This window comes from Mobula hypostoma, chromosome 3 (genome assembly GCF_963921235.1).
Source record: "Mobula hypostoma chromosome 3, sMobHyp1.1, whole genome shotgun sequence".
Taxonomy (NCBI): Eukaryota; Metazoa; Chordata; class Chondrichthyes; order Myliobatiformes; family Myliobatidae; genus Mobula; species Mobula hypostoma.
In genome coordinates, this window is record NC_086099.1 from 30,688,079 (window position 1) to 30,713,922 (window position 25,844).

At 39.9% G+C, this 25,844-nt stretch overlaps 1 protein-coding gene across 1 annotated transcript in view; it reads right to left on the reverse strand.

Moving 5' to 3' along the window:
- npr2 (natriuretic peptide receptor 2) overlaps positions 1–25,844 on the reverse strand; it is a 160,107-nt gene that overhangs the window by 36,141 nt on the left and 98,122 nt on the right. Inside the window, exons 13-17 of the mRNA XM_063042843.1 lie at positions 19,682–19,753; positions 10,439–10,598; positions 10,023–10,178; positions 6,722–6,890; positions 6,238–6,384 (exon numbers count right to left, since the gene is read on the reverse strand). Of these exons, the coding sequence (XP_062898913.1) occupies positions 6,238–6,384; positions 6,722–6,890; positions 10,023–10,178; positions 10,439–10,598; positions 19,682–19,753 (704 nt within the window). The remainder of the gene's footprint in view (positions 1–6,237; positions 6,385–6,721; positions 6,891–10,022; positions 10,179–10,438; positions 10,599–19,681; positions 19,754–25,844) is intronic.

Consider the following 25,844-nt stretch of genomic DNA (forward strand, 5'->3'; position numbering starts at 1 on the left):
AGTTCCTCCTCATCTCTGTTCTAAATGGATGTCCTTCGCCTCTGAGGCTGTGTTCTCTGGAACTAGGCTCTCCCTCCACTGGAAACATCCTCACCATGTCCACCATATCCAGACATTTAAATATTCAATAGATTTCAATGAGATTCCCCTCATTCTATTAAACTCCAGTGGGTATAGGTCCAGAGCCATCAATGTGTTAACCCTTCTGCTTACACTCTTGTTTTATTACACTATTAAATGGGGAAACAAGATCTGAACATGAAGCCTCGGATCAGATTTAATGCTACTCAAAAAGACGCATGCTGCAATGAACAGTGGTGATCTTTGTAGCATGTAGCCACTAAGTTATTTGCTACCTGAGTGCTTCAGTGTTGACTCCAATGACAACTCCGTTACTGGAGGCATAACGACCATTGCCGCCCATTTGGGGTGAATTGAAGTCGTAGGGGCAGGAGGCAGAAGATCTCTTAATTCAAAACCCACAGAGTTTTTCTAAGTTACTTCTAACTACCTGAAGCTCCCTGATGTGCTATGTATTCCTGGAGCTGAGGCCTCCCAAGCCTATTATTACATTGTATGATATTTTACAAGAAAGCCTTCAACTACTCTACGTCTCTGTGTGTGGGCTGCACTCTGCATGAAGACCTGGGTCACATTGACTCCCAGCTTCCTTGCCAGAGAATCATTCCAACCAGCAGCAGATCTCAGACCTTTCTCCCTATTTCCTGCTCAGTGCTGAGTCAGACAGGCCCAGTATGTTAGCTCAGAAAGTTATTTGGGGTGTGGAAGGAAACTGGAGCACCTGGAGGAAATTCCAAGGGCGAGTATGCAAGCTCCACAGTATCAGTGCCGGAGGTCAGGATCGAAGCCAGCTCACTGGATTCTGCTGTACTTGCTGCATCGCCATCCCCCACAAAGTCTTCCTCATCTTAAGGAAGATGTGATTTATGTTGATATCTCTGACTCTTGCCAGTCATGGGGGCAAACTACATGATACTTAAATATAACCTATTTCTACCAATACTGTCTTAAATTGGAATCACTTTCCCTACAATACAATCACACAACAGTTGTAACAACCAGGAGCACATTGTGATACACTGTTACTTTGTTCACTATTCAAATGTTTAAGTGGTGCAGAGGAATCCTCAGATCTAACAGTGATGAAGTAGTGATGAAGGGCCTCGGCCTGAAACGGCAACTGTTTATTCCCCTCCATAGATGCTGCCTGACCTGCTGAGTTCCTCCAGCATTTGTGTGTGCTGCAACTAACAGTGGTTTTCTTTCTAGCTTATAGTCACTGAGATACTCATTCCCTGGGTGCGCCATGGTTCCATTGCCTGAAGTGTGGACTCCGAGGGAAAGGACTACTCTCCGCTTCCCTGCTCCTCATACCAATGCACTGTTCAATCATATTGTGTGAGCACAAATACAATGAGGATCACCAGAATTGTAGTGGAAAACACCATCTGTCTCCCAATAAGATATTGTCCCCCCCCAACAGTCAAATACCAGGACGATACAGATGGATTTATCATTATGTGCTTCATGGTACACAGTCGTCAGAGAAGACCAGAGCCTGGCAACTAGGAGGTAGAGGGTGAAAAACACCAGGAGCATGAGCAACGGGAAGAAGGGGCAGCTACAAGCGGAAAGACGCCACTGAGTGATCACAGCTTCATCTCCCAAATGAACAGAAGAGTTGGGTAGAGGCCGCAAGGATTATTAGAGACTCCCAATTAAAGAAGATTTTCATAAAGACTTCTGCCTGTGATCAGGAGCTTTGAACATTCACAAAGCAAGTTAAAGGTAAAGAGCAACATTAAATTGGTCTTGTATCTTGGTGAGCTCACATTCAGAGAGAAATAGAGGATTGGAAAGCATGAAGAAAATAAATTTTCAGAGAAGTTACCAAATAGAGGTAGTTAAAATTAAATGACATTTCGATGGAGTAGATACCAGAGAAAAAACATCACTTAAGAAGCAGAAGAAACTTTTAAATCCACAGGCCAGTGAACATATGACATTTTCAAACTGGAAATGTGGCATGATTGTGAAAAATTGTATGGATAAATTTAATTGGAAGTTAAAAAAATGGGAGGAACGTCAAGTGAAAAATAAGTGACTAAATTGATGAAATGGTATTTTGTATTTGATAGTCCATGTGATTCTATGTAAACATGTCACACTGTTAATAAACTACTCCACCACGGAGTCCCCCCAGTCAGAATATGGCCAGGGTCCATAATTTACTGATTTGCACTCTCAGCATATGCTGGCACTGTGGAACTGGAAAATCCAAGCAGGAATATTCATGAAAACCTGTTTAACAGACCTTGCCTCAAAACTCATGTTGTAGTTGCATAAATCAAGCTGAAGTTTATTGGCCTGGATTTTGTGGTCAGTAGTGAATGAACAGCACTCACTGTTATTTACACTTGCAGCTGCCTGCAGACTTTTTGTAGGCTTTGGCGCGTCGATTTATGGAATAAGACATCCAGGACAGTGTGGCTTTCTCTACGGGGGATCTATGGCATGTGTTAGAACTACAAAGTACCATCAACAGCATGGCTCCTTGACCAATCATATTTCAGCATTTATTCTCAGGCACAATGTGTCAGAATTGTAGTAGATGGAGTCCAAGGCAGTGTCAATGTAAAACATGGCAAACAATCACTAAAAGGAAGCTCAAAGATAATTAATTAAACGTTGATAGATTGTGGTCTAATTTAATCTGGAATAGCACACAAAATGATGGAAAAACTCAATGCGTCAAGCAGCATCGATGGAAGGAAATGATGAATTGATGATTGAAGTCAAGACCCTTCACCTGGACTGAAAGATAGAGTGGAAATAGGCAGTATAGAAAGCTGAAGAGAACGGTTGCAGCACGAGTCGGCAGGTAACAGGTGAGTCCAGAGAAGGGGCATGGTAGATGATGGAGGGGGAGAGTGGAAATGGTGTCTGAAGCTGGAAGGTGATAGGTGGTAGAGGCAAAAGGCTGAAGATGATGGAACATGACAGTACAGGAAGGATACATTTCCTCTCTCCCTCTCCCCTTCTTTCACACTCCTCTCACTTGGATCCATCTATCACCTGCCAGGTCTTGCTCTACCCATTCCCTCCATGACTTTATCCTAGCTGTTTCCCCTCTGTGACTTAGTCCAGATGAAGGTTCTCGACCCAAAATATCAATTACCCATTTCCCTCCAAACACCAAGTGAGTTTGTCCAGCGTTGTGTGTGTTTCTCCAGGTTCTAGCATCTGCAGTGTACCAGAATACTCATCTGGTGATTACCTGTACTCTAGATTGTCACTAAGCAGCACCTGACAGAAAAAAGTCAAGGTGTTTTAAAATGGAGAACTGGGATTGATGCATCAGCCGTACTGGGCAAAAGGAGCAATACTTATTTCCTTCCACCTTTCATCTTGTTCATGTTTCTCAGCTGCCTATTGTAAAGCTGTGACAAGTGTTGTGACCTCGTGGATGGTGAAATTATTCACCCCGAGTGTAGCGGTTGGTGCAATTGCTCTACAGTGCCAGTGATCTTCTTTCAGGGTTCGATTCCCACCACTGTCGGGAAGGAGATTGTATGTTCTTTCCACCATTGCGTGGGTTTCCTCTGGGTTCTCTGGTTTTCTCCCACATTGCACAAGACGTATGGTCAGGGTAAATGAATTGTGGGCATTCCATTTTGCTGCCAGAAGCGTGGTGACACTTGCAGACTACCTGCAGGACCTCTGTCAGTGTTGGTCAATAACGCAAAATGAAGTATTTCACTGCATGTTTCGATGTCTCTCAATGTACATATGACTAATAAAGTTTAACTTTAAATAGGCCACCACAACTCTCAATATCTCTTTGATGCATTATGGCAATATAGGCACAGAAAGCATTGTCTTAGCTTAGCAATATTCCACTTCATGTCTTTTGTGGGTGCATTCTAACCACCTGTTCATGGATTGTCCACTAGAGTGATGTAATGAATTTACTGAAGAGCAGATATTGCACCTGTGATTTTTCACTGAGGGTCAGACAAGAGCATTTCTGCTTGGATATCCTGAGTGTTTATGATCACCTACTGAAAAACTTTCTCCCATCCCCATCGCAATTCCAATAGTTTTGTCTGGTTATTCTTCCTGCACTGCTTTCAGACAGATTTTTCTGCAGAAGCCTTATAAAACTTCAAGATTATTCATAATTCAGAATTTTACATTCTACTAAAGGCAGGTAAAATTATAGCGACTGCAAGTCGAAATCAATCAAAAGCTAATGCATTAGTAGCTAATGATCTACGTTGATGGGTTTCTTAGTGAGTAATTCACTTGCTACTTTTGAAAGCCTTTCTGTCACCCAACAGACCCAAGTCAGGAGTGTGATGGAATTTTTTCCATTTTCCTGAAAGAATATAACTGCAGCTTTCAAGCAACTCAATAATATTCAGGACTATAAACATGAGAAATTCTGCAGATGCTGGAAAACTTGAGCAACACACACACAAAATGTTGAAATGTTGACTGTTTATTCCCCTCCAAAGATGCTGCCTGGCTTGCTGAGTTTCTCTAGCATTTTGTGCATGTTGCTCAGTATTCAGGACTAAACAGTGTGCTTAATTAGAAGCCCCATTAACTACTCTCAACGTTCCTTCCCTCCATTGCTGGAGCATAGTGCTTACGGTGTTTACCATCTGCAAAATGATCCATCTAGGCTACTTAAACAGGTTATACCTTCTAAAGGTGCAATCTCTACTATGTTGAAGGGCAAGAACAACTGGAATATTGAATCAACATCCTGACTTGGTAATATATCACTGAATCTTCGACCTTATTAGGTCTAAATTCTACAACTACCAATCCAATTGCATTCTACAAGGAACTATATCACAAGGTTCAAGGCTGCCTTTCACTGCCATTAATTATTGGTGGCCAACCTAAACAGATCAAGGCAATCTTTTCACTGCATCTTGCAACATGTTACAATAATAACCCAAAATCAATATCAAAACTATGCCAGCCTTGCTAGCCATATACTGACCCCCCCCAAAAAAATCCCAAAATATTTCAAATATTCATCACTGAGTGAAGATATTTCTCCATGACTATGATTCTGATTCTATGGCTCCTCATTTCAATCCTAAATTGCTTAACCATTGTTTTGAGGCTGACTCTAAGTTCTAGACTCTTCAACCAGAGGGTACATATTTCCTACTGCATATTGTGGAGGCCTTGAAAAATGTTGTATGTTTCAGTATGTTCACTTGTAACCTCATGGTAATGACAAACACTCTCTCTACTGCCTTACAGCCTTAAATATTGAATGTATATCCCTGGAGTATTGGAAATTTATGTACAGGATTTGCTTGATTTTAAAATTAATACTGAAATGAAGTGGTCTTCTTCCAAGGAAAGGCCCATGTTGGAACAGATTGGGTGGAGTTTCCGTACCGAGACCAATGTTGTATTTCTGCAGCAGAAAACCTAGACCACAGGCTTGATTTGGTTGCATAAGGTGAATTCCAGATAAATATACACATTATATCATTTCATATTTCTCAAGCAAAAATAACTCAAAGTAATCCACTGGTTCTATGGACATACACCCAATCTATATATATGCTATATTTATTGTGTTCTTTATCTTTTGTGTTTTTTGTGTTGCATTGAATCTGGAGTCACAATTATTTCATTCTCTTTACACTTGTATACAGGAAATGACGTTAAATAATGGCAAGTCATTGGGTGCATTTAAGGCAGAGATAGATAGGTTCTTGATTAGCCACAGCATCAAAGGGTATGGGGAGAAGGCGAATATGGATGACTGGAAGAATTGGATCAGCCCATGACTGAGTGGCAGAGCAGACTCGATGGGCCAAATGGCCTACTTCTGCTCCTATATCTTATCGTCTTATGGTCTAATATTGAATTTTGAATCTCTACTTGGTGCCACATTATTTTCTATAAACATCACACTACTTTTGGTATGTGAGTAACTGCTGTTTCTCTTATTTGTAATATTTCACAAGCCTTGTCAAAAGTATTAAATAGCTCTGTATACACACATGCAGGTTTGTAATTTTCCAGTTATGGTTTTGGTTTTCAATTCAGATAATTTCTCTAAGAAAGGTTTTTAAAGCAATATTGCATCATTTGTATAGCAAAGAACACTGCAGGAATTCATTAGACATGGTTTCATTAGACAAGCATGTTCGAATTATAAGCTTGAAATTTTGCTCTTACTGAGGTAAAATTTGATAGAGCAGATTTTCTGCTTTCCTTTTTTCCTCAAGGTAGGCTTGTGTTCTTTCTTCCACAAGCTTCTCCAGGTTATTGGCATACTGTTCCATTCTTGACAGCAAGTTATCCAGGATACTGCCCCTGCTTTCGCTGAAATTGTTGGAAGCAAAGAAAGAAAACTGAGCGATCCACATCACCACACAAAGGAGTGAAGGCTAACGTGACTCTTTTGGTGCGAGGACTAGATACAAATGCAAGACCTGCTTTCATTTCCATTTCAAACAATATCCTTACATACTTTAAGACATACACCAGTTACACCAAGAAAAATTATCTTCACTACTGCAATTATTTGCACTTTTTCTTCTAGTTTCCTTCATTTATAAATATAACATTAATCACATTACAGCTCAGCATCAGGTCTCAGTTTATTCTACGCATTGCTGGAAATACGTGCAGTATTTACTTGATGTGCTGTATTACTTACTTATTGAATCTTCTTATCTGAAGTTTAATTTGGTTAAAATCAGGCCTTTCAACAGCATCTTCAGCCCAGCACTTCTCTATAAAGTTACCCAGTTCTTCACTGTGATAATTGGTATCAACTGTTGGCCTAAAATATGGCTTCTGACCATTTTTGACCTTCTGTACAATTTCTGAAAAGATTAACAACTTGTAATAAAACGTGTAAAAGCATTCCTGTAATATAACAAAATATATTCAACCATAGTTTTTTTAAAGGAGAAAGGCTCAGCTTCAGTACTTTTCGAAAGCAATGTTATATGGACTGTAGACGATTAGAAAAAATAATAGTTGTCCACTAAATTCTAATTCTGATATTTTATTGGTTTATCTTCTCTACATTCAATCAATATAATTACAGGAAACATCTTTACTCAGAAGCTCAAGCATACCGTCAAGATTTTGAACAGCTCCTTACTTTTGCTGAGAAGGAATTTTTCTACGTCAGACTTTTAATTCCCTTTTTTTAAAAGACATAAGTTAACCTTGTGTCAAAAGCGCTGCTTATCTCTAACAGCTGGATTAGTGTTTATCTTTAATTCAATATGAATTGCAAGCACAGACTCGGTGCCCATAGCCAGTGGCTGGCAAGATTCACGTCTCCCCAAAATTCCTTGAAGGTACATCTTACCACCCCCTTTTAAGGAGTTATTATCAATTATCATGCAATTATAATCACTGGGCAGTGGAAGTGTGGCATTTGCTCTTCCCATTGGTGACTTAAAACATTGGGCTCTTAAATTAAAATATCCCATTTTATTGGATAACTGGGACAAACAAAACTGCCCTTAAAGTAGGAAGAATTCTGGAAGAAGGTAGTGATTGTTATGTCCTGAATTTCCAGTGAAGCAATCACTGTGTGGAGCTCCGGAGAATCTGAGGAATCAGGCCAATTGTGGATAACTTGTAAGGGAATGAACCAAAAAGTACAGACCATCAAAGAGACAGAGAGCACCAGCTTCGTGTCAACTTTTTAGAATGTCCAAATGTTTGTGAAATAAGGGAAAACATTTTTGAAGTTCAGTTGCTTAAAAGTATGACCACAAAAAAAACTTACATGGGCCCATCCTAGAGGTTGAATTCTAAAACCATCTGCTGCAGGTTCTCTACTGCAGATTAGAGGGACAACACCTCGTATTCCATATTTTCAGTCTCCCTTACTCTAATTTCCAGTAAACACTCCCCTCTGCCTTCCACTTTTTTTTTGATTTCCTTATCTCTGTGGTCCCTTTACCTCCACTCTTTCCCCTCCACTGCTCTCATAACCTGACCATCCCCCACATCTTCGTCTCTTTGGCTCTCCACCTTTTCCCTTTATCCTTTTGTCCTCTATCAAAAGTCCATTGTCTTCAGCCCTTTGCTATTCCACTTCTCACCTTCCAGCTTCTCATATCATTCCCACATCCCCCTTCCCCCACCCATCTACCTTCCTCCTCTCACCTGGATTCACCTATCACCTGCCAGCTTTTACTTCATTCCCACCCCCACCCTTTTATTCTGGGTTCTGCTCTCTTTCTTTCCACTTCAGATGAAGGATCGTGGTCTAAAATGTCAACTGTTCATTTCCATCCATGGATGCTGCCCAACCTGCTAGATTCCTCCAGCATTTTGTGTGTGTTAACACTTTGTTATCTGTGAATTTCATATCCATGTTGTCTATGTTGCTTTCATGCAATATGCTTCAAATCTGCTTTATCAAAAGACTTCTCAAAGTCCATATAAAATATATTGACAGCATTATTCTTATTAACTCCATCAGCTGACTCACTAAAAGGTTTGTATGAAATCAGTCGTCCTTAAATCCATGCCAGTCAATAAAATCAAGGTAGAATTGATTGCAATCTCTATTTAGCATTCCCATCTATGTTCCATGACTTCTTAACACTTGCTTATCAAGAAAGAATATACTTAAGGCAAAGGCAGATACAAACATTCTAATTTCACCTTCCTTTACAGAAGAGTCTTCTGTGATAGCAAAAATCACCTCAGTTCCCCATCTGAATAAGGCAATTCCATTTTTTAAACTTCTGGATTTTCCCACACAGGAAAAATCTTCTCCACATCCTGCCAAGACCCTCCAAGATCTTACGTGTTTCAAACTCTCACTTGCCCAATCTTTGATAGATACAAGTTTAGCCTTTCCAAATAGTTTAACCCCTCTATTAGTCTAGTAATCCGAACTGCCTTTAATGATTTAATATTCTTCATAAATTAAGGATATCAATGTAGTATACAACTATGGACTCACTTTCAGGGACTCTTTATCTCATGTTCTTGATATTTATTGCTTATTTATTTTTTATAATTATTTCTTTCTTTTGTATTTGCATAATTTATTGTCTTTTGCACACTGGTTGAATGCTCAAGTTTGGGCAGTCTATTATGCATATTATTTTGTTATGGACTTATTGAGTATGCCCGCAAGAAAATGAATCTCTTGGTTATATATGGTGACTTATATATTAATAATAAATTTACTTTGAACTTTGTACAATATTCCTGATGTGGTCTTGTCAAATTCATGTACAACTGAAGCGTAATTTTCACGTAAAATTTTCCCTAGCAATAAAAAATAACATTCTGTTAGCTTTCTTAAAACTGCACTTGGCCACCCAGATGCCATTGCATCTCAGAATTCGGTAATCTCTCTCCATATGGATAATAGATTTTTGTTTCTTGCCCTGCCCAGATGAGCAATTTTGCATTGTTCCACAATTTAGACCCTGTTACAGATCTTTGTCACTTGGATAACCTATTAATATTCCCATTGTAGTTACAAGGATTTTTGCTTGTTTCTTACATCTTCACAACATACTTTTCTACCTATCTATGCATCATTGGCAATTTAACAACCATGCCTTCATTGCTGGTCTTTTCTACATATTCTAAAAGTTGAGGCGTTAGTGCTGAGCCCTATGACATGCCATTCATGACAACGTGCCCCTGATCAGCCTATTGATTTCCTCCATTAATCACATACAATCACAACCATCGTCAGGAATCCTGGCTGACTTTTTCCCCTTGAAAAATTTGCTGAGGCAATTTAAAATAATATATTATCTTCCTGTAATGGGCGTCACCAGTAAAGTCCGTATTAATTTATTTTCCCTCCATAATTGCTCTTGAGGGAGTGATGATGAGTGGTCTTCCTGAATGCTCACAGTGTTTCTGGGTGAAAACATGTTCACAATTCTATTTCATGCAGTCAGATTGCTCTTGATTTTGCCATTTAGTACAAGGCAGGACATTTGAGAGACAAAGCATACCTTTTGGACTGAGATCCATTCCTTCTATGTAAAATGGTCCATTTCTGAAGGCAATTTCTTGAAGTATAATACCAAAGCTGTAGACATCTCCTTTCTGGGTACCTTGAGGTGGTGCTCTGCCCCATCTAATTAATTCTGGTGCTGTCCAAAGTTTCTCTGTTGCAAAGAAAGAGCACTAAGTTGGAAGTTTTAATTGCACCCTCCAAAGTTTATGCCATGCACAGCTAATCAGCGCTGTCAAGTTTAACAGTCCATGGCTCAGATGAATCACATGTCGATGCAACAGCCAAGCTCACACAAAGATCATTTTCACCAGTTGTCATTTTCATTTGATAGTCTTCTGAACTTCAAAAGGATGCAAGTATAAAATTTAAAGGGTGACTCCACTGCAAAACTTATACACATCTTAAACTTACTTGCATAGGATGCATATGAATCTTCATTATTGCATGATGAACGGAAGCTCGCCAAACCATAATCTGTGATTTTTAGTACAAAACGACTATCAACAACACAGTTGGATGATTTAAGATTTCCATGTGAACCAATTATGCTGTTATGTAAAAACGACATTCCCTGCAGAATAAAAGTGATCAAATCAGTCAAGAAGTTGAATGCCTGTGAATAACTTCTTTAGCTAAATGACTGTCAAAGAAAATTCACGAATGAATACGTACCACCTTTTAAATTGGTCCGATTTTGATTTGGTATAGATTCACTCTCAGTTGATGATTAACTCACTCATGATTAAATTTAGACTCTCGTATATGAACTAGTCAGTAACTTACAGACATGGTTCAATAGGAATAGTAATTGCTCTTATACCATAATCTTTTCCCCTTGTATCAAGGGAACGATTACCTAAGTTACCAAATTGGGATTGTGGCTTTGCAAAAAAGTAAGAGGCAGCTGAATTTCATAGAAATCTATCAATAGGTCTGTTACTAATTGTGCTGAATGCCAGCCTTTTCACTTTTAGCCATGGCTTTGCTTTACACCTGCTGTACAACATTGGGCAGCAAATGACCAATTATCGGCATCCCTGTGACCGATAAAGGATAGAAACTTCAGTACTTCAGTAGTGTTCAGTATCTGCACATTCAGGCATACACTATCTGCTGGAGGAACCATGTAGCAAGACACACAAAATGCTGAAGGAATGAAGCAGCTCAGGCAGCATCTCTGGAAGGAAATGGACATCAACTGTTTATTTCCCTCCACAGATGCCAGCTCGCCTGCTGAGTTCTTCCACCTTTTAGTGTGCGTTGCTCCAGATCTCCAGCATTTGCAGAATGTCTTGTGACTCCATTTTGCTGCAGAAACTCAGTGGGTCCTGCAGCATCTTCGGGAGGAAGGAACTAACAACATTTTGGGTTGATACCCTGCATCACGACTGAGAGCAGAGAGAGGTGAGATGGTGTCGTAAGTGAGGAAACAGATTCGATAGGCCTCAAAAAGCGAGGACTCTGGACACAGTCTTGGTAGTAAAGGATTTTATTTACAGAAGGCAAACGTGGGAAAAAGTCAACAGAAGCAACACGCACACAATTCACAGTAGTCAGATCAGCAATAAAACACACGCGGACAATTAATAAAATCGTGTGGGAACGAAATACATGCGCGCACACACACATACAACCAAGGGAAAAGTCAGTATGATACGCGACACCCTTGACTCTGGGCCGGCACAGCTCTTCTGCTTAGGGATAATATCCACATTCCCTTTCTTTCTTTTCTTTCTTTTTAAATCTTTTTATTGAGTAAGTATACAAAAAAGGTAAGCCATATAAACATTAATACAATGTTAAAGTATAATAAAATTCCAAAAGATAACAATACCAAAAAGAAAATACTACAAACAATGTAATTTAAGCATAAGAAACCAAGATAACATAATAGTATACTAGATTTTATATATATCAATGGAAAAAAAGAAAAAAAAAACCCCCAAAAAAAAACCCACCGTGCAACTAACTAAAAGCAAAGCAAAGCAATGGGCTAACTTGAAACCAAACAGAGTTAAACTTAAAATCACGTCCTCAATCCCGACCTCCATTAAAACAGTGAAAAAAAAACAAGAAGGGTAAATATTACATTAAATGAAAATATCGAATAAAAGGTCCCCAAATCTGTTCAAATTTAAATGAAGAATCATAAAGGTTACTTCTAATTTTCTCCAGATTCAAACATAAAATCGTCTGAGAAAACCAAAAAAAGGTAGTTGGAGCATTAAGCTCTTTCCAATGTTGTAAAATACATCTTTTCGCCATTAAAGTAAGAAATGCAATCATTCTACGGGCTGAAGGGGAAAGATTACTAGAAATTTTAGGTAGTCCAAAGATAGCAGTAATAGGGTGAGGAGAGATATCTATATTTAATACCTTAGAAATAATATTGAAAATATCTCTCCCACATTCCCAACCCTATTCAATGCACAACTCACCAACGGCGGGGTGGTCCCTCGGAGGTAGCAAAAAAAGAGAAAGAGTCAAGCACACGTGGCTTCCTTTACAGTGCAGCAGGGCTGATGAGCCCAGCCCAGGTGAAGCACTGAGCCAATGGCTCAGTGCCAGCAGGGTTAAACTGATTACAAAGGCCAATTGCCCGAGGCCAAGTACAAGGCTAATTAAAGGGGTCAATAGTTGGGTGTGCATTGATGGGCGAGGAGGGGTCAAACCTTGATTGGCAGGTGGCGTATCTTCCGACCAGGTAAATGGGCAGTGCTGTCACGCGACAGTCACGACCCCTCCAATACAGATGGCTAGTATAAGGAGGAGAAAGAGGGCGACGGGAAAGGTTTCTGAGGAATTGGTGGGCCGAGGAAGATGACAGGCAGATCATGTCAGGTAGAGTAGGGGAGTAGTGGTGGTGTTGGAAAACAATGGCAGGTGAATGAGTGGGAGGGTTACATCAATAACAGGTTTCCTCCCCTCCCCCAACACTGCAATCTGATTCCAACTGTTGTTCATCTTTCTCGTCTAATGATTCCCATTCTCACCTTCTTTTCTTAGCAGTGTCCAGGACTGGTAGCACTTTGTGTTCCTGCTTATGTCCCTCCAGCAATTGCTGCCTATCTTCACACTCTCCTCACTTTGCTCCATCTGTTCTTTTTTCCCCTTTTTCTTCTCTCTCTCCTTGTCTGCTTCCATCTATCATTCACCTGCCCTGTCTTCTAATCCCACTCACCCTCACCTCCCCTACCTGGGAGCTACATACAGTGATGCACCAGATTACACCCAGCACATAATGTACATAGAACTGATTAACACAGAGAAACTGGTTCAGTAGTTAAGTGTCTTTTGTATCCTGAGTCAAAACCCAACAAGTACCAACACAATATTGCTGGAGTTATCAGATCTTGAATTTGACTCTTTCACAGGATCATAATGCCAAACAAAAAATCTCCACACAGTTTATCCAATATAAAGAGCTCAGGATTACAAAATTAAAAATGATTACTATCTTAGATGTCCATCCCTGAACATCATGTTAGGAAAATCATGTCTATTTGGGCAGAAAAATGGCTGAAAGGTACTAATCAAGTTTGAGGCTATGCATTTGGGTCGGTGCATTAAGGTATGTTGTACATGCAGTAGGTATGAGGATCTTGACAGTGGAGGGAAAAAGATATCTTGGCACATACATCTTCAGATCCTTAAATATAACAGGAAAGAAGATAAGGGTGGTTAAATAGGACTATGGTATATTTGCTTAATAAGCTGATGCAGAGATTACAAAATCAAAATATAAAATACCAACTTATGCAGGAATTGTCTTCAGTGTTAGATTTAGTGATAGCTTGATCACTGTCTTCTTCTTCTTCCATTCAAATCCTATGGCCTCTGAGGAACTTGATTCAGGTTGTGACAGAAGGTGCACGACAGTGTGTTCTCTCCAAAGTCAACACTAGGTGCTTCCAACGCATGGACTAAGAGTTCCATGTGTCATCCCGAATGCACTTTCTCTAGTTATAATTATTCAAAGCTAGACAGACTCTGGTATTATTCTAATATATTATAAGAATTGCTAATGTAGCCCTCCTATTTAAAAAGGGAAGGAGGAAGAAAACCAACTTGCTAGCCTAACATTATTAGAAAGGCAAGCAGTAGTAACTATAATGCAAGATGTACTGTAATAAAAGAATGTCTTTAAGAAAATAATAGGATTGAAGTCAGCCAATGTATTTATATGAAAAGAAAAGCATATTTTGGCTAATTTGCTGAGGTTCGTGGCTGAGGGATTGGGCAGAGGCAGGGATTCAGATTTCTGGATCATTGAGACCTCTTTTGGGGCAGGTATGACCTGTACAAAAAGGACGAATTGCACTTGAATCCCAAGGGGACCAATATCCTGGCGGGGAGGTTTGCTAAGGCTACTGGGAAAAGTATAAACCAGAATTCTTGGGGGGTGGGAACCAAAATGAAGAGACTGGGGAAGAGGAGGTTGGCTCACAAAAAGGAAAAGCTTGTAGACAGTTTGAGAGGGAGGATAGGCAGGTGATAGTGAAGGGATGCGCTCAGAATGAAGGTTTGAGATGGGTCTATATTAACACAAGGAGTGCTGTGAATAAAGCAGATGAGCTTAGAGCGTGGATCAGTACTTGGAGCTATGATGTGGTGGCCATTACAGAGACTTGGATGGCTCAGGGACAGGAACGGTTACCTCAACTGCCAGGTTTTAGATGTTTCAGAAAGGACAGGGACGGAGGCAAAAGAGGTGGGGGTGTGGCACTGTTGATCAGAGATAGTGTCACGGCTGCAGAAAAGGTGGACGCCATGAAGGGATTGCCTACGGAGTCTCTGTGGTTGGAGGTTAGGAACAGGAAGGGGTCAATAACTTTACTGGGTGTTTTTTATAGGCCGTCCAAGAGTAACAGGGATATCGAGGAGCAGATAGGGAAACAGATCCTGGAAAGGTGTAATAACAACAGAGTTGTCGTGATTTGTCTCCCTAGAGCAAGGGATTTAAATGGGGTGGAGTTTGTTAGGTGTGTTCAGGAAGGTTTCTTGACACAATACGTAGATAAGCCTACAAGAGGAGAGACTGTACTTGATTTGGTATTAGGAAATTAACCTGGTAAGGCGTCAGATCTCGCAGTGGGAGAGCATTTTGGAGATAGTGATCCTAATTCTATCTCCATAGAGAAATAAGAACAGACAAGTTAGAAAAGCATTTAATTGGAGAAAGGGGAATTATGAGGTTATTGGGCAGAAAATAGGAAGCTTAAATTGGAAACAGATGCTCTCAGGGAAAAGTACAGAAGAAATCTGGCAAATGTTCAGGGGATATTTGTGTGGAGTTCTGTATAGGTACGGTCCAATGAGACTGGGAAGTTATGGTAGGGTACAGGAACTGTGGTGTACAAAGGCTGTAATAAATCTCGTCAAGAAGAAGAGAAAAGCTTACAAAAGGTTCAGAGAGCTTGGTAATGTTAGAGATCTAGAAGATTATAAGGCTAGCAGGAAGGAGTTTAAGAAGGAAATTAGGAGAGCCAGAAGGGGCTATGAGAAGGCCTTGGAGTGCAGGATTAAGGAAAACCCCAAGGCATTCTACAAGTACGTGAAGAGCAGGAGGATAAGTCGTGAAAGAATAGGACCTACCAAGTGTGACAGTGGGAAAGTATGTATGGAACTGGAGGAAATAGCAGAGGTACTGAATGAATACTTTACTTCGGTATTCACTATGGAAAAGGATCTTGGTGATTGCAGTGCTGACCTGCAGCAGACTGAAAAGCTTGAGCATGTAGATATTAAGAAATAGGATGTGCTGGAACTTTTGGAAAGCATCAAGTTGGATAAGTCGCCGGGACTGGATGAGATGTACCCCAAGCTACTGTGGGAGGCAAGGGAGGAGATTTCTAAGCCTCTGCCGATGATCTTTGCATCATCAATGGGGACGGGAGAGGTTCTGGAGGATTGGAGGGTTGCGAATGTTGTTCCTTTATTCAAGAAAGGGAGTAGAGATAGCCCAGGCAATTGTAGACCAGTGAGTCTTACCTCAGTGGTTGGTAAGTTGATGGAGAAGATCCTGAGAGACAGGATTTATGAATATTTGGAGAGGTATAATATGATTAGGAATAGTCAGCATGGCTTTGTCAAGGGCAAGTCGTGCCTTATGAGGCTGATTGAATTTTTTGAGGATGTGACTCAACACTTTGATGAAGGCAGAGCAGTAGATGTAGTGTATATGGATTTCAGCAAGGCATTTGATAAGGTACCCCATGCAAGGCTTATTGAGAAAGTAAGGAGGCATGGGATCCAAGGGGACATTGCTTTATGGATCCAGAACTGGCTTGCCCACAGAAGGCAAAGAGTGGTTGTAGACGGGTCATATTCTGCATGGAGGTCGGTGACTAGTGATGTGCCTCAGGGATATGTTCTGATACCCCTTCTCTTTGTGATTTTTATAAATGACCTGGATGAGGAAGTGGAGAGATGGGTTAGTAAGTTTTCTGATGACACAAATGTTGGAGGTGTTTTGGATAGTGTGGAGGGCTGTCAGAGGTTACAGCTGGACGTTGATAGGATGCAAAACTGGGCTGAGAAGTGGCAGATGGAGTTTAACCCAGATAAATGTGAGGTGGTTCATTTTGGTAGGTCAAATATGATGGCAGAATATAGTATCAATGGTAAGACTGTTGGCAGTGTGGAGGATCAGAGGGATCTTGGGGTCCGAGTCCATAGGACACTCAAAGCAGCTGCACAGGTTGACTCTGTGATTAAGAAGGAATACGGTGTATTGGCCTTCATCAATCGTGGAATTGAATTTAGGAGAAGAGGTAATGTTGCAGCTATATAGGACCTTGGTCAGACCCCACCTGGAGTACTGTGCTCAGTTCTGGTCGCCTCACTACAGGAAGGATGTGGAAGCTATAGAAAGGGTGCGGAGGAGATTTACAAGGATGTTGCCTGGATTGGGGAGCATGCTTTATGAAAACAGGTTGAGTGAACTCTGCCTTTTCTCCTTGGAGCAATGGAGGATGAGAGGTGACCTGATAGAGGTGTATAAGATGATGGGAGGCATTGATCGTTTGGATAGTCAGAGGCTTTTTCCCAGGGTTGAAATGGTTGTCACAAGAGAACACAGGTTTAAGGTGCTGGGGAGTAGGTACAGAGGTGATGTCAGGGGTAAGTTTTTTACTCAGAGAGTGATGAGTGCGTGGAACGGGCTGCCAGTAACGGTGGTGGAGGTGGATATGATAGGGTCTTTTAAGAGACTTTTGGATAGGTACATGGAGCTTAGCAAAATAGAGGGTATAGGTAAGCCTAGTAATTTCTAAGGGACACGTTTGGCACAACTTTGTGGGCCGAAGGGCCTGTATTGTACTGTAGGTTTTCTATGTTTCTACATTTCTATAAAAATGCAACTGCTAGAAAAGATAAGGGGAACCTGTGAAACTCGGGTAGTTGAATCTTTAGGAGGCACTTAATAATTCCCATAAGGAGGTTGACCAACAAGATTAGAGCAAGTAGAATCAGAGTAATATACCAATATAGGGTGAGAATGGATTATTGGATTGGGATCTAAGTGCGAAAACAAAAAAAAGACCCTATTCAGGTAAATGCACCAACATGGCGTCACAATTCATTATCAGACAGAGACCTTAGTGTGAGAACAAAAAGTCCTATTCAGATTGACAGACTGTGACTTGTCAGGTAATGCACAGGCCAATACATGGGTATAGCTTTTCATTATTCCTTTCAATAATTTGTGGATAAAGTGCTATATCTCTAAGTGTGTCAACAATATCAAAGGAAGGGAGATTGTGAGTATGGGGGAGGCTGTAAAGTGGCTTCATAATGAACATATTGTTAAAAATTGAAAGATTAATCACTTCAATGTACTTGAGAAACAATAGAGTATTTGTTAAATGGTGAGGGATGGGTGATGAAATTTCAAAGAACCTTGATGTGCTTGTTAAGGAAGTTTGGCTTATGACCGAACACCCTAACAAACTTCAACAGATGTACTGTTGAAAGTATCCGGATTTGTTGCATCATGGTCTGGTATAGCAATCTGAAGGCACAGGAATGCAAGAAAGTGCAGTGAATCGTGGATTCAGCTCAATACATCACAGGCACATTTCTATTTCTCCTGTTCATCGGTAGTATCTGCAGAAGGTACTGCCTCAAGAAGGCAACATCTATCATCAAAGATCCCCATCATCCAGGTCACACCAGCTTTTCCCAGCTGTCATCAGGTAAGAGATACAGAAGCCTCAAGTCCCACAGCACCAAGTTCAGGAACAACTACATCCCTTTGACCATTCATTTCTTGAACCAACTGGAACAACTCTAATCAATGCAGTTTAGCTGCTGCAATTATTTTCATTACACTAGTGCATATATGTACTTGTGCATATGACAATAAACATCACTCTGACTTTGGTGTAGAATTAATTAAGCGAGAAAGGAAATCTTACTGCCATTGTACAGGACCTTGGTGAGGCTGCACCAGGAATATTATGTATAATTCTGGCTGCCTTACCTAAAAGTAGAATTAATAGAGGGAGTACAGAAAAGATTTACCAGATTAGTTCTAAAACTAGCAACTTGCCATGTGAGGATAAATTGAATACAGTGAGATTAGGATATCTAGTGCTTAGAAAAGTGATATAAAAATGGCCATATTAACTGGCTGATGCTGTGCCATGCATTTCCCTTGTAGAGTTATTGCTGTGTTGATCATGTCCACTGTGCCCCAGGTGGATGGATTCCACACCTCATTTTGGAAAGTAGCTCTTTGATCACAGGTATTGAGGACTCTCGCAATGATTCTCTCACTGGAGGAGGGAGATCCCTCTGTATTTATCTCTCCTCATGTAAATGGTCACCATTACAGCAACACACTCAAAGTGCTGCAGAATCTCAGCCTGTCAGGCAGGACCCATGGAAATGAGTACAGTCAATGTTTCAGGAACCTTCTTTAGGACTGGAAAGGAAGGGGAAAATGCCAGAATGAAAAAGGAGGACTAGCTAGAAGTGACGGGTGAATTCAGGTGGGTGGGAAAGGCAAAGGGTTGGAGAAGAAGGAATCTGATAGGAGAGGAGAGTTGACCATGGGAGAAAGGAAAGGAGGAGGAACACAAGTGGGCAGTAATAGACAGATGAGGAGAAGAATTAAGAGGCCAGAGAAGGGAAGAGAAGCAGAGGAAAGGGGGTTGGGTAAACCAAATTACTGGAAGGAAAAATCGTTGTTGATGCCATGAGGTTGGAGAATAACACACGGAAAAAGATTAAGTGTTAGCATTGCAGGAGGGACGCCATTTGTCTGAACAGTTCTGAGGAAGGATCACTGACACAAAATGTTAACCCTACCTCTCTTTCTACTCAATTGCTGGCTTCCAATATTAAAAAGAACAGCATGTTTAGAACTCTTTATAAGTACCTTTCTGATTAAAAAGCATAAGCAAGTCTGTTTATAACTGTCCATATCAGAAGACATTCATTTGTCAGTTATAATTACCAAAATAACTATTATTTCTGGAGTCATATGGACCCATGTTATAAATCTATTTTCCTAACAATTGATTCATTTTTGTCTTATTATGTTCAGCTCATTTGTAACAGATTGGAGTGTGATTTACTGAACCAATTTAATTATATACTTCATAATTCAAGTCAGCCCCTTCTATAATATATTGCTCTCTTATAACTCACCTTCACAATGTCATTAATTAGTGAATAGCGGAAGACCCAGTCAAGATTAATACTTTCATTTTCAAGTATATCCTGCAAAGACAAAAATAGAAGGGATTTAAATTAAACATGATTTTCTCTCATTTGTAATGAATCTGCAATGATATCTATTCCTTAACTAGATATTTTCATATCAATATATTAAAATATTTTTGAAAAGTTTTCTCTGCATCTAAATGTTGTTTTTAAAACAAAGCCACTGTCAGCATGGTCTGAATGATATTGTAATAGGTACAAATTTAAATCTGCAGTCTTTGGCTTAGGTTGGCATTCAGGAGCAACGATGAAGAAATTGACCCCAGTTTGGGGAAAGCTTCAGAGGTTGGAGGGGGTATGGTGGACGATGATGATAAAACTATTTCACCGAGCTATGCAAAAATATAATTAGGATTATTAACTATATTTAACAGCAATAAATTAAATTTTCAATAATCGTGACCAAAGTGCAATGAGAACACTGATCGCATTTTATATTCAGTATCTTTTTTATAGTCTAGTCATAGAACCACAAAAATGCACTTCTGGAGACTGGATGGCTTAGAACTGTAGCTGATCAGAAAAAGAAACAACAATAAAGTCACTTACTACACTCTAAGATTCTAAATTTATTATAGAGAATAATTATAATGGGTGCAGTGGAACAAGCAAATTGAAGGGAGGAAGGTGTAGGAGGGCCCCATTTGCTGATGAGGTTCTGTATATTATGACGGATGCTCCAACGAATGGAGAAGTGCCCTCTGCAGGTCAAAAGGGCCACCCATCATAAACAAGAGAGTCGAGCCGAGCAAAAAGACATTACATATGCGTCAGCATAATCTGCCCTCACTTGCTATTTTTTGTCATATTTGATAAGGTGCTAATTTAAACAAATAGCAATATTTTCAGTAATATAGCTGCACTTTACATGGGAAATATCTACCAATTATTTTATATTGTGGTGTATATTGTAAATGACATTGGTAGAGAACGTCTCTTTGATAAATATATTGAGCCAGTAATATAATTTTCATTGATATTTACATGGTGCTACTCAATGCTGCAAACTTTAGAAATCATTTTGCTTAAATAAAATTCATCACTGAAACTTGTATGACATCAGCTCCAGACCATCAAATAGAACCTAAATTTATAACAGTATATTTATACAGATGAAAACAAAATACAGAATAAAAAACAAACTTTAATTTTTCACTGAACAGTCAATTTATGATCTGTATTAAAATAATTTTCAAGTAATACATTACTTTTTTGTAGAAGAAGATGGCCAATAAGGGGATGAATGCCATTTTTCTGGGTGTGAAAGGTATAATGGCTTGTGAGTGCCAAAGGCTAGGAGGTCGTAAGCGAATGTGTGATAACAGTTGCCATTCATTGCAATTGCAGTTGTTCTTTGTGTTAAATTTGTATATAATTACAAACTGTATTTGGCTCATTGCTGAAGACACATCAAACCCATTCAAAATTTTGGTTTGGTTAACTAATGCCATTTGAGATTTTATAATTTATATTTCTAACATTTGATTAGGTTTCATTTTATTGCTCTTATACTAAAATACTACTTTCTCTGTATTGCTCACTTTTTCTAAACTGCTTCGATTCTTTTTCTCATCTGGAAGTGTGCTAGATATATATTTTCAAACTGCAGCAAGAATCTCTTGGCATCACCGTAAGTAATCTTGCTTTCAGTGCCTTTTCCACAAAGCTCAGAGCACATCTCAATTTACACGCACTATCACTCCTTTTAGTATCTTCCAATTTAGCCCTATTCAGCAAAATCACTTGAACATGATATTCACTCCAATTTAATCATATTCACTCAAATTGTTACCATCACCAGTAACAATTTTCCACCTTCCTCATTTCTAAATTGCTTCTATTTCATTGTAGCCAAGAAATGGCAATTCTTTTTAGCATTAACATGATTTTACTTGTTCTATGAATTATAACTTTTTGCTAAATTTTGTCATAACGTATGTATGCTTTCTCAAATGTTGGGGTGCTGCTAGGTTTCTGCTATGTTCTTCCTCCTCTCCCCCCCACCTCCTTAAGCCAGGGGTTGCCGACTTTTTTTAATGCAACGGACCAATACTATTAAACAAGGGGATCCCCAGACTGGGAACCCTTGCTTTAAGCACTGATGTTTGGCACTTCTTTGATTGTTTTTTTTAAACTGTTTGTAACTAAACTCAAAATCATTCCATGTTCCTCACCTCACTGGACTATGAATTACCCTAGGCCTGGTTATTAACTTTTCTTAATAGCCTTGTTTGTAAACAGTCCTACCTTACAAGAATATAGGGGCAAAGGATCAGGAGTAGGCTATTCAGCATTTTGCTACTTTCCAACATCTATCTAACATCCAAACATCTATCATTATTTGTTTCAAATATTCTCACTGACAGAGTCTCCACAACTATCCCGGGTAGAGAATTTTAAAGCATGTTACGTACACGCAACCCTGGGGAAAGTACTGGTTACATGAACGCAACACTGTAAAAGTATCAGCAGCAATAGAACACACTTGGAATCTGTTTTTGATGTTAAAATCCACTATCTTTATTAGTAACTACTAAATATAGTAACTTAACCAGGTGATCAAAAGTTAGCTGTGTTATGCATATATAGGTGTATAGATAAAGTTCCCAAACTTATTCAAGCTCAGGTGGCAAGAGTTAGAGTCTTATGTAAGAAAGTTCAGTTCCTCAGGTTAGTTAATGCGAGATATTTGTAATCCAAAGGCGAATGTTGTAAGAAGACAATTACGTCAATATTCCACAGATTCCACGACAGCAATACAAAATAACAATAGGAGTAGGTTTTATCTCCAAAGTTGTTTCACTCCACACACGAAGTATCACCAACAGTAGCTTATCACAACGGGGACCATCTTCAAGGGAACCACCACCCAGGCAAGGGTAGACACACCGGTAGATTCCATACGGTTACCCCAAACACATGATGTGATAGCCACTTATCCAGTTCCATGACATACAAAATAACTCCAACAGTGATTTGCCACAGGGGTGCCTTTCTTCAGTGAACTACCACTCCCAGACAAGGGTAAACACACATGTGGTATTCACAAAGGTTTTCCCCTCACCAGAGAACCCACTCCTGTGGATTAACTATGTGACAATCACACTTTCGTATTTGAATGGAATCAAACTCACCCTTACGGGCTACTTAGAAAATAGTCCAAACAGTGATCTCTTTATAACTAGGTTTCTTCTGTTTCAAACCTTCCTCTCTCCTCCTCTCTGCAAACATCTTCTAGTGGCAGTACTTTGTGAGAGTCGTTTATCAATACTCTGGATCGATCTCAACTCACCCCTTTTGGGCTACTGAAAGTTTAAACCAGCAACCCCACTCATTGGTGTCTTTCATTGATCGAAACCATCTCGACCTTGAGCATGTGTTTCTCTATGTGTGTCTGTAAGAGGATCATCTGACCTTGCTTATTCAAAACAAGCCACCAGAAACCATAAACATTCATTGTCCATCAAACAACTCCACCTCTCTCACCATAGTAACCAAGCCATTTTGCAGTCAGCAGAAATCCAACTGTGTCCAAAAGTCAGTCTCATTCTCTCAGTGTTTCAAAGTGACAGTCCACAGAAAAAATGAACCCCAGTGGTATATACCAAGCAACATGTTCCTGCATCTACCCGGTTAAGCCCATTGGAATTTTATATATTTCTTTGGGATCACCTTTTGTTCTTCAAAAATGAAAAAAAGCATAAGCTCATCAGGTCAAAGCAGAATCACTTTCAAAGGAGATATCTGTACTGTGTTTCAGAAATTATTCTTTCCTATTAATATTTCTCCCAGCTTGTCCAATTTACATTCATCAGGCCTTAATTTATTTCAATAATTTCTTGAACCTCTATGTCTCTCACTCAATGTCAGCAAGATCAAGGAGCTGATTATTGATTCATGAGAAGGAAACTGGAGGTCTATGAGCCTGTCCTCATTGAGGGATCAGAGGTGGAGAAAGTCAGCAATTCCTCAGGGCTATTAGTTCAGAGAATCTGTCCTGGGTTAAACTAAGGGGCTTGCCATTGCAGTGTGGTGTGCCTCCAATTTTTCAGATGGGTGATGCCTTCATATGAAAATGATTCATTTCCGTTCAGCTCAGAATAGAACCATATTTCTGCTTGAAGATGAAAGAAAACAAACTACTGAAGCTGCAACTTAATATCGTCCTTGTTAATGCACTTATTGGGAATGATATATGCAAGGTTAAATTACTGGAATATGGTTTAAAGTTTTATACTATTGATCCAGAGGCACAGCTTGAATCTCAACACAGCAGTGGTGAAATTTAAGTGCAGCTAATCAAATAAACCCAAGAGTGAAGCACCTTCAATTACTCCAAAAGACTGAGGTTTGGTAAAATACTGAAAGGCTTTTATTCGCTGTACAATACGACCTCCACAGTGAGTGTCTGCCCCCGGACTGAGGGGGAGGGGCAAGGCGAACACCTTTATACAGGACTCTGTGGGAGGAGCCACAGGGGCAGTCAGCAGAGGGGTGTGTCCAGACAGGTAACCGAGTTACAACATATATACATGGTTTACCACAAGAAGGGAAAGAATGTTCTTCTTGTCTCAATTGTATACAAGGATTTTAGTAAAGCCTGCTACAAGATCAGTCATTGCAGGCTGATCCAGAAGATTAAAGGACATGGGATCAATAGTGACGTGGTAGGTTTCATGTAAAATTGGCTCAGCCATTGAAGAAAAGAGTTCTGTTCCACAAGGACCTCTAAATGAACTGGATGAAAATGCTTGGACTGAGTAGCAATTATCAAAAATGACAAAAACTAGCTGAACTGTGGATAGCAAGGAAGGTTGTCAAAGGGTTCAACAGCATACAGACCAGTTGGAAATGTGGGCAGAGAAATGGCGGCTAGTGTTTAATCCAGACAAACAGGACACTTAGGAACACTGATGTACGGAGAGATCTAGGGAGCAAGTCCATAACTCCTGCAAGTGGCAATTCAAACAGCCAGCACTGCCAAGAAGGCATACGGTCTATTTGCCTTCATCATTTGGGGTGTTAAGTATAAATGTTGGCGGGTCATGTTGCAGTTGTATAAATCTTTGGTAAGGCCATATTCGAAAGTCTGTGTGCAGTTGTGTTCACTGCATTACAGGAAGAATGTGAAGGCCTTGGAGAGGCTGTAGAAGAAGTTCACCAGGAATTTGCTGCGATTAGAGAATATTAGCTATCAGGAGACATTTGGAGGCAGAGGGACAACCTGATTTCTTGTGTGAAGGAGGATGACACCTTACTTGATAGAGGTGTACAAGTTGTTAACAGGCATAGATCAAATGGAAAGCCAGAGACTTGTTCCCAACCAAGGTGGAAATGATTAATACAAGGGAGCATTATTTTAATGTGATTGGAAGAAAGTATTCGGGGGGGGGAATGTCAGGGGTAACTTTTTTGTTTTACACAGAAAGTGGTGGATGTGTGGAATGTGCTTCCAGGGGTGTGGTAGAGGCAGATATATTAGGGATATTTAAGAGGCTCTTAGATAGGCACATGGATGATAAAAAAAAATGGAGGGCGATGTGGGAGCGAAGGATTGGATTGATCTTAGATTTGGTTAAAAGGTCAGCACAACATCATGGGCTGTGCCCTGTATGTGCTGTAATGTTCTACGTTCTATAAAATTATGGAAGGCATAGCTGACAAATTAAAACAATAAATTTGTAAAGATAGAAGTTTAAGGAATGCAGGGGGAAGGCTGATGCAAAGGAGGCTAGATGGCGCCTGAAATCACTAAGAATGTGAACTCATTCAAAGTTCAGAGGTCGAGGGAAGAAAGAAAGGAGAAACGCTTGTTGACCCACCCAGGTAGCAAACAATGTGGATTGTAAAATAAAGGTGAGGGGGTGGTAAAAGGGTGGTGCTCATAGCCGAAGGATTGCATTGGTATAATATCATGGTAATTTGAGCACTCCAGCAGCTGAAAGTCCCAACTAGGGAGGTTTTTTTTCCCACTTCCCATTTCAAATACTGCACTTCCTTAAATAATAGGTTCCTCTGTGAAAGAAGTTGCTGCACTCTTGTCAAGGATGCATGATTACAGACAGTGTTGGTTTCATACACAACATAT